The sequence below is a fragment of the Carassius auratus genome, chromosome 8 (genome assembly GCF_003368295.1).
Source record: "Carassius auratus strain Wakin chromosome 8, ASM336829v1, whole genome shotgun sequence".
Lineage (NCBI taxonomy): Eukaryota > Metazoa > Chordata > Actinopteri > Cypriniformes > Cyprinidae > Carassius > Carassius auratus.
In genome coordinates this window covers 24,087,127-24,106,265 of record NC_039250.1, presented here as the reverse complement: position 1 = coordinate 24,106,265, position 19,139 = coordinate 24,087,127, and the positions used below count along the sequence as shown (strand labels likewise).

The 19,139-nt window shown below is 36.7% G+C and overlaps 1 protein-coding gene across 2 annotated transcripts; it reads right to left on the bottom strand.

Moving 5' to 3' along the window:
* Positions 1–972: 972 nt before the first annotated feature.
* Positions 973–9,433, bottom strand: LOC113107740 (E3 ubiquitin-protein ligase RNF34-like). 2 transcript variants are annotated; one of them, XM_026270434.1, is made up of 9 exons: positions 9,299–9,433; positions 7,594–7,812; positions 6,520–6,707; positions 6,220–6,421; positions 4,024–4,086; positions 3,705–3,906; positions 3,496–3,525; positions 3,283–3,324; positions 973–2,767 (listed from the first exon to the last, which is right to left on the bottom strand). In XM_026270434.1, exons 1-9 carry the CDS (start codon positions 9,302–9,304, stop codon positions 2,583–2,585), a joined length of 1,137 nt encoding a protein of 378 aa, XP_026126219.1. In that variant the 5' UTR covers positions 9,305–9,433; the 3' UTR covers positions 973–2,582. The 2 variants fall into 2 exon arrangements, with proteins under 2 accessions (XP_026126219.1, XP_026126220.1); XM_026270435.1 differs by lacking the exon at positions 3,283–3,324.
* Positions 9,434–19,139: the final 9,706 nt, after the last annotated feature.

Below are 19,139 nucleotides of genomic sequence, written 5' to 3'. Positions count from 1 at the left end.
GGTGGTGTGGTAAAAAGCAGTGGACATATATATATACACACCCTCTACATACTCACTGGATACTACAAACACTTAATCCATGAGTTGGCATGATTGTACATTATTCTAAACCCTCCTGTTTTTTTTTCTTTTTTTTTTTCTTTTTGTATAAAAGATGTATCAATTCAGATTTGTGCTGTATTTGGTTCAGTACTGGGTATTGTATTGTTCTTTATTTTTTTTTATTTTTAATATAATAGAATTTTTAAATATCTCCATCCATTTTATGTCACCAGTATTGGAATATTCCAATCTGATCAGCATTTTTCAGTCACACATTTTGACTGCTTTGAATTTCAAGTACTTGCTGTTCGAATCTCAGAGCAGATATAGAAGTGAAATGTTATTTTGAGGTCTATTTATAAAACAGTGCCATATTCCATCTGTGTTTTAAACAGCTGTAACAGGCAATACTTCAGATAACAGTATGACTCTGAAGAGTTTGGTTCTACACGTGTTAGATCAAACAAATTGCTGAATTTCGTATTCCAGCTAGCTCAGTAATGTTTTGTATTCAACACAATCAGGTAGGTTTGCATTGTTTTTTCCATGAGGTCAAGAAAGACTTTGAACATCCATGCAGTATGCGTCTATGAAAGTCATGTGTTTGTATTCCTTCCACAGTGATTATTATTGTAAAATGGTAACTGATGATTTTAATGGTGTATTATTGTGAGTTTGTCTCAGGATGGTGACTATCAGAAAGAGGGAGCGTGCCATCTGATCTAAGCAACCATACTTGTACCACTATAAATTAAGGCATTGTTTGCCATCTAAAACACTCTAATGTACATTCGGCTATTTATATTTGTATGTAATAATAAAAAAAAAGAAAGATTTTACTGTGAGACATTTGAAAAGTGCAGTTATTTTCCAAAAACAAACAAAAAAAAGCACATCAATATATACAAATGTACCTGTATTAAGATTAAAGATGCAATTTTAAATGTTGCTTAAAGCAGGCAACATTTTATAATATTTCATATAAGTCGGAAAATAGAAGTGTTCAAAAAGAAAACTGGACTTAAATGAAACAGTACATCAATTTGACATTTAGGATTCACAATGCAATACAAATCTTTCTTAGCACTTTTAAGTATCACAAGGGTAACTAAGAACATACAAACTGCTTTGTCTTGTTTGTTAATTCTATATTAAAGTAAAAGATCAACTGACCAAACAAAGCAAATTAATTTTTAGAAAAATAAACTTATCTGAATAGACATACACACAGGAATAAGATATGTCAGGTTAAACAAAGATGTAATGAATTTGAATATATAGCATAGCATTGCATGAATCCCTCATAATCTAAAATGCCACACAAAAAGAGAGGCTGGTATTGTTGTGGTGTCTGAATGAAGCATTCATTTGTGCAGCTCATGCTTGTCAGCACTATGCAATGTGCCATGATTCAATGTTTAATAAGGTTTATCACACAAGTGAGTAAATGGCTACAAAGTATGGGTAGATAATTTCTATAGGCATCTCGCTCTCAAGTGTTGTCCTTATTTTCATTTCATTATCTTTAAGGTTTCCCCAACTTAAACAGCAATTCAAGTACTGACAATTACGGAAAAAAGCATCTGTAGTGCACTGAAGAAAGAGAAATGCATCTTTTGGCACTTAAATCATTCCTCTTATTTTACACTGTGCATTTTGATTAAGTTATTGTTACATAAACTACACATTTACAAATGATATTGACTCACAATTACACTGTGCCCATTTATGGTCCTACTTTGCATACGAAACAGTTCTACCCCTTCTCATTTATCACCACTTACACTGATTTAACAACAGGTTTCTAGGCTGGTTTTCCAGTCACATACTCAAAAGTCGCATGACCCAAAAGAACAGTGGTGACTGAGAAAAAGCAAATGTTCTTAAGACATTTGAAAGAGAAAGGAAGTCATATAATAATAAAAAAAAAAAAAAAAAATCAGGACTGCTGAATCCAGAGAAGAATGACCACAAAACATGTTCATTATGCCACTTATGAAATCATTGACTGATTGGTACCAGTGTCAAGTTATAAGCAGGTACAATGTAACTTGAAGAAACTCCAAAACTTTGTTCAAAATCTCTACACAATTCAAACGGGAAACAGAAGCCCATTCACAGATGTTGCAACAAAAATGGAAATAAAAGAACAGGAACATTCAGATCCTTCCATCCTGAGTTATGGTGCGTGATGATGAACACACAAGTTATTCTCATTCTTTTGAGTTTCTCACAGGGCTCGCATGCGACAGGTGAGCAGAATGTCTTCAAAGCTGTAGGACATCAAGTCAAGGCTGTGAGGTGTTGCTGCTGAACAATTGCATATTATTACAGAGCCTCTTTGAAGAGCTTGCGGAATGTTTTTATTGAAGCACTTATTGACACAGACATTACCACTGTCTGAAGGCTTTCTGAAACAAAATAAAAATTGTATCTTCCACACTGATCCAATGTAAAGACAGGGCACTTGCTGTGCACATTCTTACGAGTCTCTAATGCAAAATGGTCTGCAGGTGGAGCAGGATGTTCTGCCAGCAGCATTAAGACTTGAAAACATGCACAGCCCTGATAACATATTGTCTGCAGATAGGGCATTCGCTCATGCGCTTCCCGCATTTCGTACAGGTGACCATGTGACCGCACTCCAGCAGCACGCAGTCTATTATCGCGTCCATACAGATGCGACACAGGTTGTCGTCATTTGATAACTGGGGTTTGCAACCATCTGCAGTGAGAGAGTGAGAGAGAGAGAGAGAGAGAGAGAGAGATGTTTCAATACTACAGGTAAGGACAGGATCTTGAGTAAAGGCCAATGTAAACTTTGTTTTTTACACATACGATTTCCTTTGATTTATCTTTTTATCAGTATCACTGTTTCAGTAACGAAAAAATAATAATAATCATTTTGGTGCATCACTACATCCCAACTCTTGCATTATGCAGTTTATTGGAACCCTAGTTATACAACATTATAATACTTAATGAAGGGCACAGATGGAATGGGATAATGGGGGTAAAACATCACAGAAGATACATTTTTATGACCCTCAACCCTACCAGTAAGATGCATTATTAATCATTTATTGCAGTATAAACAATGACACTACTTTTTTTTCTTTGAGAGCACATGCTATCCGGCAGTGGCCATGCAGGGAAGGGGTTTGAGGTGCAATGACATCACAAACTTCAGTGCACTGGTGGATGTGACCAGGAAACTTTTCTACCAATCGCAAGCCTTACCTCCGATTCCGCCATTGCAGATTGGAGGGGGATAAGCTACCACTTAAGCAGGAGGAGCAAAGCACAGCTATTAGACTCGGCTAGGAGTTCAATAATTAAACAATCTATTTAATTTACTGTCAAAACCTAAGCTGATCATACCAAACCTCAACTCAAAAGGCAATTTTTAGTCTTTGTATGAACTTTAAGTCAGACTGTGAAGTCATTTCCTACCTGCAGTGATGGGGTTGCTCACATTTTCCACTAACAGACAAAAAAGAAAAAATACATTTTAGGAAAAATGTTTTTTTTTTTTTTCAAGAATATTTTTCAATTGTTTTTCTTTATTATTTTTTTCAATTTACGTACAGTTGGCAGTTAGGACAAAGAGTGAAACTTAGACTTTGTGCTGCTCTAAATATGGAGCCGTGTTTAGAACTCACTAGATTTGCGATTGTCCTCGTTCTCCCGGTAAAGCCTCCTGACGCGCTCCACCAGCTCCCACTTCTCACAGCAGCCGGAGAAGCTCACAAAGTTCCTCGCCAGGATCTCCTTTAGCTGCCGTACGCTCAGCTGCTCCACGTCATCCAGAGATGACAGGTCTGACAGAGAAGCTCTAGCTCGCCGCCGTGTCTGAGGACTAACCTGATGATAAAAACACATAGTCATATTGTCAATGCAATTTAAGAAATTATTATATTCAATAATTACCGGAAAGGACCATGTTATTCCTTTTAGTTTTCACTAAGTGACCTAACTCACCTCAGGAATGTGTTCTGTCTGGTCAAGGTTAAGGAGTGAGACTGAAGTGGTGTCCTCAATATCCTATCAGCAAGGAATGTTTACACAGAAAAAAGTATAATTAGCCATCAATGCTAAGCCCCTTATAGCTATAGCAAGGATTCCTGCCACAAGTAAATAAGTAGGAAGTACAGGTGCATCTCAATAAATTAGAATGTCATGGAAAAGTTAATTTATTTCAGTAATTCAACTCAAATTGTGAAACTCGTGTATTATACAATTTCAATGCACACAAACTGAAGTAGTTAAAGTGTGAAAGTATACATTGTGCTGGTATGATAATAGGGCCCTATGATTTACGTGAAGTGGAAAACGCGGATGGAATCGCGGAATCCATCCATAAAAACGGACTTCACAAGTTTAACGTGGAATGACGCTAGCGGTGATTTCAGCGTCTGCCGTCTCACTAAATGAGCACGAAAACACATGAAGAAAATCTCCAGAACTCCTCTGAGAGTCACTTCATGAGCATTTGACCATTTCATTTAAGCAAAAGCATCATATCACATGCACAGATTTGTAAAGGTATTCACGGCAACCCGTCAAAACAAAGGTCTGGTTTGTTTTGAAGTCTATTTTTCAGTAGAACGTACATAGCTTACTAACGTTACTACTACTAAAATGAAACAAACAATTTTTTAAGGAATACATTTCTTCCATGTTTTAATTTTAATAGTAAATTCCCTTTGTTCGCCAAAAACAGTTTGCTTAATTTTCAGTAATTAAAAGATAAACAAACTTAATGTAAGATGCCGGGGAGGATTCCAAGTCTTTTCGTCTCATATCCGGATCTCAGAGGTAAGAGCAAATGGTTTACAAATGCTAATTAGTATAAGGAATGTGCATTAGATTCTAACCCGATGGATTTCCCTCGGGTTAGAAACATAACAAGATGCACCTGTATCTTTCAAGTTTGGCATCATTTCAGTTTTTGTTTTTGTTCATAGTGGTATGAATGGGTTGAAGTGCACTTCCAAAGCCAAACCAGTTCTGCCACATGCCTTTAGAGAATTAACTGATTTTACACTTCTGCTCTCTGGATCAGCTGAAGAACAGACCATGTTTGACATATACTGCATCATACTGCTCTTGTATCGGAGTATATGCTTCCTACTTAGTAGGACGTTAGGAACATAGAGCAAGTATTATGTTTCAAACAGCACTATGCTATTATGATCAAATGGTTTTGTCATATTGCATGTTCAATTAAGTGCTGTACAGTTATCATCTTATCGAAAAAGAACACTTTTTCACACTTTTCATTCAACTGTGTAATGTTTTAATTAAATTAATAAAATGTAATACAAATTAAGTAATTTAAGGAAAAACAAGCATATTACTTGCAATTCATTTAACACTCATAAGAAGCTTGATTCAAGTGCATATATATAAAAACATGTATTCTGCAATGTATGCAAATGTGTTGTTCCAAACTAGAGCTGGGTGATATGTGAAAAACAATATTTATCATTAATCACCATACAGAATATCTGATTATGTTGTCTACCTGCCCTGCTCACACTGTGACTGTGTTTCTGTTATCAGATCTGTTTGAAATCTAATTTCCTTTTGTGAGGAGAACTGTTGAAGAAAATCTAATATTAGATATCAGTGTTCCTGTAGCTCAGTTGGTAGAGCATTGCGCTATCAAGGTTGGGGGTTCGATTCCCCGGGAATACATGAGAGGTAAAAATGTATAGCCTGAATGCACTGTAAGTCGGTTTGGATAAAAGCGTCTGCTAAATGCATAAATTTAGATTCACAATGTAAGAGGACATTTTTTTTATCATGATTCTCAAATTTAAATTAAATAATTTTTTCTCATAAGGTCCAATGTTTTTCTCTGATTTTCTGTTTGCAATTATCACCAAGTTAGATATATTTAATTTTGCCTTATACTTTAATTTCCTTAAATATAACATTTCACTGTTTTTAAACCTGCAGTCAAGCTGTAATGTATATTAAACATTTAATTTAATGGAGCAGCCAACACTGGAAACTCTGACAGCGCTTAATTCAACAAATATTTAGGAACAGGTGCAGTTATACACTTTTGCTGTATAAGTACTCCTTTTACTGTAAGACTGCATATCGAAATACTTGACGCTTTTTAAATGAGACAAATCACTACCTATTCCAAATTAATACAGGACACACCTGATTGGTGGACTCCGAGCTGTTGCTCCTACTGATTGGTTCTCTGTGAGTTGAAGTGAGAGCTGAGAGAGGGGATGTGGGCTCTTCAGTTGAAGGTGGTTGGCTATACAGGGGGTGTGTCTGCAGAGACGGCGTGTCTGGATCATCCTCACTTTCTGTGCCTTGGTGGCAAAGTACCAAATCCACAAGGTCCTCCTTCTCCCTAAGAAAGCATTCAAACATCTCAAAAACACTAACAGTATTGTCATAATATACCTTATCATTAATAATGCTCACTTTCTAACATCTGTACAAAAGTACCTGCAGGTATCAGTGTTAATGTTGCGTAGTGTGAGGTACTGCCGCAAGTCTTTAACACGCAGACGCATGAGCTGTGGACGCTGGAAGGAAGTGCCCTTCAGCAGATGACAAGTCGTGCATCTGCGCAGGTTTTCCTGAAGTACCGAACACAGCGAACAAAAACTCTTCTTACAGTCACAACAGATGTGCTACAGTGGAGAAAAGAGAGAATCTGCGCTGAATCAAACGGATGAAATGCAGGGTTATAAGTGTAAAATAATTGTCATTTTAACTGTAGTGTGTTACTCAATATTACATTTAAATTTAATATAAAATTTAGTAAAATACAACTTCATTATTACAAATGTGTAACTACAAATACATTTAAATACATGACAGACAATCGACACTGCATCCAGTTTTAGTTTACCATAAATGCTTGATATTGTCAGAAGTAAATTTAAACCATATTTCAAAGATGTACTAAAGTCCTACTTATTTTGTCTAGAATAAATTTTCATTTATTTGCAAAAATAAAAAGATTCGTGCATTTAAGTCCATGCAAGTTGGTGGTTGAGGAGAGACCCCCCCCCCCCACATGAGTTTAAAGCGCTTTGGGTGTACAACAATACACAATAAAACGCTATATAAGTGCACCATTCATTCATTCATTCAAGTTACATTCGATGTCATCTAATATGTGTTACCATATACCTAAAATTGTCCAAAAACATTTTAGTAGATTTTAAAAATGTAGTCTTTCTCTATTTTGGAAAATAGGCAAAAAATATTGAGGACTCATCTTGCATGCAGGATAGTATCAACATGTTTGTCAGATCAAATTATATTCCTAACAGAATGAATACCACCCACTAACCTTTTAAGTCAGGCTATGACTCCAATTTTGTTTAAAACAAGTACAAGCCTGTCAACATGGGCCCAACTTCCTGATTCAGTAGGACATATGTCAACATGACAAAGAAAATTGTGTTTGTCAAAGTGTTTCATGGTGTCCTTTATATAAGAAAAGTTTTAAGGTTCAATATGCAAAAGAATGAGATTGAATGGCAGTGGCAGGTGTGCAGGTCGACCTACCCTCCTCCTAAAGACAGAGAAGGCTTGTCCACAGGCCTGACACACCAGACTGGTGCTGGTGGAGTTGGTGGGCGGGTATGTGGAGTATCCTGCAGTGGGAGCGAAACGAAACGGGCCCGCACCTGCCCCAAATCCTGGCTGCTGCCCTCTCACGGCTCCGGTACCCATCACCTCATTCAGCAGACCACAGCATGATGCCCACATGGACGAGGCCCCCGCCTGCACAGAAAACAACAGACTTTAAAAACATACAAAGAAAGCGATGTTCAAAAGTCTTCTTCAAACCTCTGAGCTTGTATTAAGAGTAGGAGTATAACAATACACACAAGTCATAATTCAATACACAATACTGACCTCGTGATACAATACTTTCATGACATTATCAAATTATACTTTTTTTTATACAATTTTTATGTCCCATGACATTTCAAATGATACTTTATTCAGAGATTATTACTTAACCAGGAAACAAAAGGTACTGTTGGTTAACCAGAATAGAAATATCCATAATTCTGCATTGCTAAAATACAGAATTCGTTAGATATGTTAACACTCTGTCCCTGACTACATACATTAAAAAGGTTTATTTTTGTCATTTATTAATGCATTTTATATGCAATTCATTAATAATAATTAAAGCCACTGTGAAATCAAAATGGACTATTTTTCTTAATAGATGATTGCAGTGTTTATTATTCTAAATTATACGTTCAAATTTTTTTTTTCAATGCATGTGCCCTCAGAATCTTTACTCAAAATAATTTCGCATAAATAGGATAAAGAACAGGTGTTTAGAACTGCCGTTTCTTGTAAACTTTAATAAACAAGGGAACTCAAATGTGTGAGCTTCTAGGTTTATCATATTTGATGCACTCTTTATATGTGCATTGATCTTTATTTACCGGTACATAAGATTAAAGACCTAAATGAAATCGTTTTAAACCTAATTTATGTCAATGGTACATGATACATGATACATATTGTTGCTATCCACAATACGTATTATTGCATTTTTGTATTATGCAATATATTGTTGCACCTCTAATTAAAACTCTGTGTTAAAATTGCAAATGTGAGTGTGTGGGCAAAATAACAACTGTAAGTCTGAGCTGCTGTGCCTTATTATTCAACATTCAGAATGTCCTGCCCTGAAATAGTTCCCATTGACTGAGATCAATCCCATTAGAGACGGATGGGAATAGTGCTAAGCCATAATAAGAGATTACTGTGCTTTAAATGACTTCTGACTGCAGCCGGAGCTCTTAGTGACACTCAACAGAGTAACCATGGTGTTTTTATTTTCATAGGGAGCCAACATGATAATCAACTCCCAATTGTCATTGTGTGGCACAGTGAAGGGTCGGTCCTGTTGCTGGGTCTCACCTCCCAACAGATAGAAACATGAGAGCAGAAGAGTTAAAAACAAACAGCCACATTAATGATCATTGCATTTAACACTTGAATACTGATATTCAACACATAAATGATATTAATAGCTAGATGCTGATTGATACACATATATTTAAGAGGTCATCAATGCACAAACATCACACAACGCAAACATGCATGAAATGCTAAACTGGAAACCAGTTGTTACTTCTCGAGCTGATAGCAAAGGCAGCATATTATTAATGCTAGCATGATACGCACAGCCAATAAATAAACAAGTTCAAAACTAAAAGAGTATGATGAGAAATGACTGTACCTTCATAGCAACTCCAGGACACCGCGGGGAGTCACCCAGCCGTATGTACAGACAGCCTGGCCATTGCTTATGAACGGCTAACTCTTCATTTTCAGTCGCGGTTCACAGCCGCACCAGGTCCAGGATCGCTCGCTATGCGACTGTAATGAAGCGTTCTCAGCCAATCAGAGCAGTGGAAACCCTGTGACGCAAACCAAACAGCCAATCATCTCTTACCTCCAATAGTGCAGCGGCATGAGAGTACTCGGAGTTCTTCATGCTATATTTATTACACTTCATGGAATGGAATTGTTTTGTATTTGTGTGGTTTAATAATCTTAGCATGATTGTTTGATCCTAGGTTAAATTAGTTTGTTGTGATAAAATATAAGTATTGTTAAATATGTATTTATTTGTATACCACCTAAGTAATGTTTATTATTAATGGATAAACCGATACTGTATAATTAATGGTGTCACTTGAGTCACAGGTCATTGTTGCTGCTCTAAAAGATGACAATCAAAAATTGATCAGTACGTTTAGATCAAGTTAAGTCAAAATTAAAGATTGTGTGTTGATCAGAATCAACATTGTTGTTTAGTAACATAAATGGTGTTGCCAAACTGTAAGATAAAGTTGTTTTTGAACCAGTTTTAGTGCTTGTGTACAGATCAATAAATTCCCAAGATATATTAATATCATTAAGTCCCCATCAGGTTAAGTGTGAATCCAGCCAGCATCACTGCTCTTCTCTCTCACCTGCACATAGACCATGTGAAAATCTTACTTTCAGATAACTGTCTTTAACACCCAGACTGTATAAAAACAGTAACATCGTGCCATGCAACAGAAATATTCTGACCATTGGCGACCTCTATCGTATGTCAAATGAAAATAACGTTCTTCATTATTTACACACCCCTGATTCAACTATTAAACAAGATTACCGCAATTCGTCTCAGGAATATTTATATAATTATCTGAGTTATAACTTAATTATGTCAAATTATAATAAGTTATATGTTGACAAATAAATAAAACCGTTGTTGTCAGAGCTTATTTCTGTAGGCGCCAACGGGAATCGATGTATCTGCGCTCTGCATCGCGTTCTAAACCGTAAGCTCATTGCAATGAACGGTTCACAAGAACAGCACATTAGGAACAGCACCAAAACATAATCGATTCGTCTGTGCTCTACACCGCGCCCTGAAACGTGAACAGAACTGACAGAAATGGAGGGTATTTTAAAAGAAACTTCCATCAGGTTTTTAGCAAATATTCTATGTTATTGTGTTCACTATTATTACTAATCTAACGCTTCAAACATAGTGGTTATTATTATAGATTTCCACATGTAAGAGTGGTTTCAAATTGCCATTATTGCATCTAAAACGCCGTTTATTAACGTTATATTTGACCATTTATTTTAGCTTATGCTATAACAGCGTATTATTGTCGTTATTAAATTATAGACTTCACTGCACCTGCCATGGCCAGTGTGCATGATGACAAATGGGGTTGTTCATGCCTATATATATATATATATATATATATGGGTATAAAGGATTGGGTGACTTCATACAAGATCTCAGTATTAGCTTTACTCTATGAGATGTCCACAACCAAACCAATGGGGCTTCTAGACAGAAGAAAGAACTCACCCTACCTTTACAACAGGTATGTAATGTTAGCATCTTTGTGCTGCTTACCATGTAAAAAAAGGACACTTTAAAATACTTGGTCGCTGAAATTAAATAAAAATGCATTAAATGTAAATTTTTATCAGAACTATATGTAATATTTCTTAATATTTTGTCTTGTTCTGTATGTATAAAGTTTATGGCTACTTTTCTACTGAACTATTTAAATGTATTTGTATTATACTTTTGTCCAATCTAGTTGCAGTAGCCTTTTGAAAATGCATTATTGTACAGATGTGCCCCTTATTGCCAACTTTTTGTCGTCCTTTTCAAATCACATCATAAAAGCTTTTTTTTTTTTTTTTTTGTAAAACAAAATAAGGAAATAATCAAAAAGTTGAAAATAAAGTATCAGGCAGGTTTAAGGTGGGTCTTGGGCTTTTGTCCCAATTATGTGTCTGTGTGTGTGTGTGTGTGTGTGTGTGTGTGTATATATATATATATATATATATATATATATATATATATATATATATATATATATATATATACAGTACAGACCAAAAGTTTGGACACACCTTCTCATTCAAAGAGTTTTCTTTATTTTCATGACTTTGAAAATTGTAGAGTCACACTGAAGGCATCAAGGGCTATTTGACCAAGAAGGAGAGTGATGGGGTGCTGCACCAGATGACCTGGCCTCCACAGTCACCAGATCTGAACCCAATCGAGATGGTTTAGGGGTGAGCTGGACCGCAGACAGAAGGCAAAAGGGCCAACAAGTGCTAAGCATCTCCCGGGGAACTCCTTCAAGACTGTTGGAAGACCATTTCAGGTGACTACCTCTTGAAGCTCATCAAGAGAATGCCAAGAGTGTGCAAAGCAGTAATCAAAGCAAAAGGCGGCTACTTTGAAGAACCTAGAATATGACATATTTTCAGTTGTTTCACACTTTTTTGTTATGTATATAATTCCATATATAGTTCCAAATGTGTCAATTCATAGTTTTGATGCCTTCAGTGTGAATCTACAATTTTCATAGTCATGAAAATAAAGAAAACTCTTTCAGTGAGAAGGTGTGTCCAAACTTTTGGTCTGTACTGTATATAGATAGATAGATATATACATAGATAGATACATAGATAGATACATTTAGTACAGAGAAACCTGAACTGGAACTTCTGAAATATTCTGGTGAGTCCTGAGGGCCAGGTGGTGGGTTTTCTGGAAGCTGGAAGAGCCCGTAGATGACATCCGAAAGGAAGCCACAGTGCTTGTGCAGAATATCATATTGAAGAAGAGACAGGAACTTTGATGTGCACAATATATCTAAGTTAAAGGTGCTGTAAGGAACTTTTGTAAAAAAAATATTTTTTACATATTTATTAAACCTGTCATTATGTCTTGACAGTAGAATATGAGAGATAATCTGTGAAAAAAATCAAGCTCCTCTGGCTCCTCCCAGTGGTCCTATTGCCATTTGCAGAAACTCCATCGCTCCCGGTAAAAAATAACCAATCATAGCTGCGGTCCGTAACTTTGTTTGTGTTCAAAATGTAGAAAAATTAACATAATAAGCGAGTACACCATTTTCCAAACCGTGTTTTTGGCTTGTCCTGAATCACTAGGGTGCACTTATAATAAGTGTTTATATTCGGACTATTTTAGATTGCTTCGGGGATACCGCGGCGGAGTAACCCAGTACCTTTGTGATTCTTCATAGACATAAACAGAGAGAAGTAGTTCCGGCTACGATGTTCTTCCGCAAGACGCAAGCAGTTCTGTTTATTCACCGCTAGAGCGTCAAAAGTTCCCTACCGCAGCTTTAATTGTTGTGCACGTTTAAGTGCGTATAGCAGACATGGGGACTTGTGACTTGGTGACTTGGACTCGAGTCGCTATTTTTAGGACTTGAGACTTGACTCGGACTTGGAAGTTAAAGACTCGGGACTTGACTTGACTTGAGACACGATGACTTGAATGACTTGAGTTTTAATCACATCATGTTTTCAGTTTGAATATAAAATATATAAATTATTTTTTAAAATAAAGTTGATTACTCAGCTGGAGCGCAGGCTGAGAATAGCGTCGTGACTGGATCAGGACACTATCATCAGTCATGCCCTCTCTACCTTACACACACCACGCCCACTTAAATCAGATATCACATCCATACCTGTCAAGTATCCCGTTTTGGCCGGGAAAGTCACGTATTTTACCCTTCTTTCCCGCCGTCCTCCCGTATTAGTATTTTCCCGTAAATCTCCCGTATTTTTTTATTTTTTATTTTAACCTGCGTTATTAATAAAATAATAATAATAAAAACATTCCCAATCTGAGCTCTGTCACTAGTCTCGCGATAACTGCCACCTGTAAGTAGCCTGTCGCGAGGGGTGTGTGAGGTCAGGTGACATGAGTTATAACGCGGGAAAAACAACAACAACAAAAGAAAAAACCGAGACGGATGATGGATGCTACGATAGAGAGTGAAGGCACACCTGCCAAAAAACCAAAACCCATGTGTAAATACCAGGATAAATGGGACAGCGAATTTACTTTTTTAAAGAATGCAAAGTCTGCAACAAATTTGTACAACAACTCACTAAAAGAGTAAAAGAAAAGTTATGTGAAATAAAAAGAAAAACTGTAAAAGAAAAGCAATATGAAATGAAAAGAATGTGTGGAATGAAAATAAAATGTAAATGTAAAGACAAGCAATGTTAAATTAACAGAAAATATGCAAATAAGCCTTTAAATAAATGCTCTTCATATATACCCTTTTGTGTTTTCATTTGGGCTATAACACCTGTCTTAAAATGTAAGGGATACGGAGCTTTGTTGGGGTGGTGGGACTGCTTGCGGTGGGCGCCGGAAAATTTCCCTTATTTTCAAATTCAAAACTTGACAGGTATGATCACATCACATCAACATGTCAGCCTGAGAGGTACCGAGGGTCATCGCTTTTGTCTTCAATAGTTCGCGCCTAAAAACGCGTGGAAAACGCTAGTCGCGCCGCTTTCTCCCTCTTTCCAAAGCGCTCAGGCAGAAGTGCTCCTGGGGCGTCTGTCGTTGCTAAGCATCCATGACACGCTCTCTCTCAATGAAGACGCAGAAATTTCAGAAAAGGATAAATGGATTTGCAGCACTAAAAATCACTCGCAGTAGCTCTGCTACTAAATTCATTTCAAAATGGCAATCCATATACAGCTATGATCAGCTGTTCCTTCTTCTTAGCTGAGCTTTCAACGTTGATACGGAAAGGATGAAGCTGATTGGTTAGTTATTGTCACATGACCTGCGGTGCGCTTGCGGCATTCTGAAAAGTTTAGATGTTTTTAACTCGATGCGGTGCGCGTCGTGAGCGCGTTGCTTCCATTACGAGCGCGCATACCGCGCGCCTACATTGGAAATAACGAACTTGCGCGCGCAAAAGACGTGATGTGAACGGCCCCTAATGATCCGCTAGCAGGCCGTCAAAAAAACGCATTCCAGGGGCGGCGCTAGGGCTGGGCTAAGGGGGCATAAGCCCCGAATATTTTGTTACCTTGTCTTTCTCATAGAGCAAAACAATTAATCAGAAAAACTAATGGAGAAGTGCATATATATATATATATATATATATATATATATATATATATATATATATATATATATATATATAAATATATACACAGTACAGAATATAAATATGACGTATTTTAAGTTGTTTCATACTTTTTTGTTATGTACAGTAGAGACCAAAAGTTTGGACACACCTTCTCATTCAAAGAGTTTTCTTTATTTTCATGACTATGTAAATTGTAGAGTCACACTGAAGGCATCAAGGGCTATTTGAACAAGAAGGAGAGTGATGGGGTGCTGCGCCAGATGACCTGGCCTCCACAGTCACCGGACCTGAACCCAATCGAGATGGTTTAGGGGTGAGCTGGACCACAGACAGAAGGCAAAAGGGCCAACAAGTGCTAAGCATCTCTCTGGGAACTCCTTCAAGACTGTTGGAAGACCATTTCAGGTGACTACCTCTTGAAGCTCATCAAGAGAATGCCAAGAGTGTGCAAAGCAGTAATCAAAGCAAAAAGTGGCTACTTTGAAGAACCAAGAATATCACATATTTTCGATTGTTTCACACTTTTTTGTTATGTATATAATTCCACATGTGTTAATTCATAGTTTTGATGCCTTCAGTGTGAATCTACAATTTTCATAGTCATGAAAATAAAGAAAACTCTTTGAATGAGAAGGTGTGTCCAAACTTTTGGTCTGTACTGTACATAACAAAAAAGTATGAAACAACTGAAAATATGTCATATTTATATTCTATACTCTGAGAGAGAGAGAGAGAGAGAGAGAGAGAGAGTGTGTGTGAGGGAGAGAGAGAGAGTGTGTGTGTGTGTGTGAGAGAGAGAGAGAGAGAGAGAGGAGAAATGTAACAAAGTTTAATGTTGTATGTAAACTGTGTTTGAGAGAGAGAGAGAGAGTGAGAGAGAGAGAGTGAGAGGTGTTCAGAGAGGATTCTGTTGGATGTTTAGTTTTATGGACTCAATGTTGAAAATGTAAAACATTTCATACACTGTTGGCAGAAGTGAAAAATAAATAATTTTAGGAAGTTACAATTTTGTTTGATTCCATGATGTATTTTACTGAACATGAGTATTTACAATGCAAATCCAAATTATTTTAATTTACTGACAGTTACCTATATCTTGTCTTTTAACTTTATTAAGATCAGATTCTGCAAGTAAAATAACAATATTAAGGTGACTTGACTTGGACTTGACTTGACATAGCTTGTGACTTGACTTGACTTGACTTGCCCAAGAAAAAAATACTTGGGACTTACTTGATACTTGAAGGTTAAGACTTGAGACTTACTTGAGACTTGCACATGTGTGACTTGGTCCCATCTCTGGCGTATAGATCCTTTGTTTTATTTTGGTAAATGTGAATAAAACTGGGAGAATCTTTGTGTGCTTGTATGTATGTGTTAATGTTAATAATTTGGATTTTTGTGAACGGAAATATGGTTTTGAAAATCAAAATACCTTTTAATATGTATTTTTTCCAAGCAAGCTGGAATATTTAAAGATTCATCCATGCAAATGTTTCAAACCACTTTTCTGGCATGTGACACGAAAACCATGAAACGATCAAGATTGTAATTGTATGTTGTTCTATGTATTGCAGATTAATGCAAGTAATGTTTACTAAAGATATAAAAAAAGAATAATCTTCAGACAGTCTTTTGGTACTTCGATAGATTGTGGAAGTTCACTAGTATTTAAAATAGTCTTCCATAACCAATTTTAACCTAGCTGAATTAATGTAAAAAAAAAAGAAAACAATAATGTATTTTTGTCCATGTCCACTAGATGGCAAAATCGTCCAACATGATCTCTCTCTCTCTTTCTCTTTCTCTTTCTCTCTCTCTCTCTCTCTCTCTCTCTCTCTCTCTCTCTCTCTCTCTCTCTCTCTCTCTCTCTCTCTCTCTCTCTCTCTCAGGTTGCATGGTTGGTATTTTTGCACTTGCTTCATTTTAATACAATTAACTGAGATCGATATGATAGGCAGTACAATGTGCGTTATAATGTATTAGCCTATGTATTGTTATTAGTGTACATTGCTAAACGTACTAGTGAGCATTAGTATTTAGTACGCTCTATGTAGAAGGAAGATTGTAGATGTACATTAGAGCAATCAAAAACAGATGTAGTGTTTACAGTATGCCCTATATGTGGCATACTTTAGGTCTAAGGAAGGCAAATAGTATTCCAGTTTCCTTGTTTAGCTATTCCTTCTGTCCATTGTCAATATTTTGTATTTTTACATTAATCATTTGATTTGTTCCAGCCATGTTTGTATCTATAAGTCCATAAGCAGATTTCTTAGAAAGTAATGTTCTTCATCCTTATGACTAATGTGACAGCAGAGATGCAAATGGCAATGAGTCTTTGCAAAGAACAGAGTAATGAGTTTGATGTCCATCTCTGCCAGCTCGGTAGCAATCACCTTTCCTCATGTTTAACAGATTCAGCTTGACCCAGCCAATTTATCACACTGCTCTTAGAGGAAAAACATCCTCAGAACTAAATGTACCTGCATTACATGCAGAATATTTCCTTGTTGGAATGTCAATAACATCAGTCAAACTAAGCCAAAATGTCTTTTTTAGTGATACATGAAGGTGATGGTCGTGGACGAACTGTTATGATTTGGTTTCGTTTAGCCATGGGGTGGCAGACGAGGACTCTTCTGCAGTAATGTGGGGTCTGTATGCTTGTCACACCAACACCATGACCATGACATGCATAGTTCCCAAAACCTCAAAGGGACTGTCTCGAAAGCTGTTACAGCTTCACTGTTTATGCAACCAGATGTGACAGAGCAGAAAAGTCTGCACTTCTTGTTTGAGATCACAGTGACAAAAGGAAGTGTACACACTGCTGAAGGTCTGTTTACAGATGCTTAACACACACACACTCTTTATAACCACAATTATATACACACACTGACAAGAACCATACAAGCTCAACTCCATATTTGAGAGGAACTGGGTGTCTGTGTCTCTACAATGATTATAGGGATGTTTTAAAGTAATAGTTAACCCAAAAATGTAAATTCTTTCATTATTTCCTCTCCCTCATGTCTTTCCAAGCTTGTTGTCTCAAAAGTGTAATGTTCTTGCAAGATTCTCTCAAACTTATGAGCAAACATTCTACCAGTAACATTAATAATACGTTCATTCTGGTCTTTAATAATATTCTCAAAATATTTATTCATTGTTCAACTAAAATGGCTTTAGTTGGACATTTGTTTAACACTTTTTAAATGTTACTACTTGTTTCAGAATGTTCAGAGAACACTGATGTGACAGAAATAATGTTTCCATGTTTGCATCGCTCTCTGAACGTTTGCATAACAATAATAATAATATCTATGCATATACATAACTTGAAATGTTTAAAAACCTGGATGTTTTGAACATTCAGAAATACAATTTTCAAAACAAAATGTTCTCAAAATTGTAGCACAAAAACTGTTTTTATAGGCCTACATTATTGTTATTATTTTGTAACAATTTAATTTAAACTTTATTTAGAACCTTCAGAAAACTGTAAAAGCTGGAATACACTACACAATTTTTGCCCCAATTTTCTGACAATTTATTGTCAGGAGAAGTTTACACTAGTTGCCTAAAGTCAGAGCCAGTCTGCAGATTTTAGTTGATAGATTTAACAGAAAATTGCAAGTTTATGATGGTCACTACCTGCATTCTTTTATCCTCATGAATCTATCCAGTAGAAGGATATCAAATATGATAGATATTTTGAGCCGATTTTAGAACCTATATTGCTTTCATTTGTCATGTGTCTTGTTTGTTGTGACTGGAACTTGTGCGATCCTTAATTGTTTAATGTGTGATGACCAGTTTTTCCTCTGTGACATAACAAAGTCGGTAAGTGTAATGTGCCCAGTGTTTAAAAAGCGGTCAGATCTTGAAAGTTGTGTAATAATTCCTTACATTTATATAGCGCTTTTCTAGGCACTCAAAGCACTTTACATAGTCAGGGGGTATCTCCTCATCCACCACCAGTGTGCAGCATCCACCTGGATGATACGACGGCAGCCATATTGCGCCAGTACGCCCACCACACACCAGCTTACTGGTGGAGAGGAGACAGAGTGATGAAGCCAATCAGCGGATATGGGGATTATGTTTGGAGGCCATGATGGTCAAAGGCCAATGGGCGAATTTAGTCAGGATGACAAGGTCACACCTCTACTCTTTTCGAAAGGCATCCTGGGATTTTTAATGACCACAGAGAGTCAGGACCTCGGATTAACGTCTCATCTGAAGGACGGTGCTTGTTGACAGTATAGTGTCCCCATCACTACACTGGGACGCTAGGACCCACACAGACCACAGGATGATCACCCCCTGCTGGCCTCACTAGTACCTCTTCCAGCAGCAACCTGGTGTAGTGTATTCCAGCCTTAATGTTCCAATATCGTTTGCAAAATTCTGAAATAGAATGTTCCATTAACATTCTCATAACAATAAAAATTCAAAACATTAAAAAACTGGAATGTTTTCAACGTACGTTGAAAAATAACTTCTTTTTTTTTTTCAAACTAAGCGTGAACGTTAGCAAACATTAGTAAAATGTTAGAAAGTATTTTTGTTAGCTGGGAATGGACTACTTTTATGGAGGTTTTGGAGATA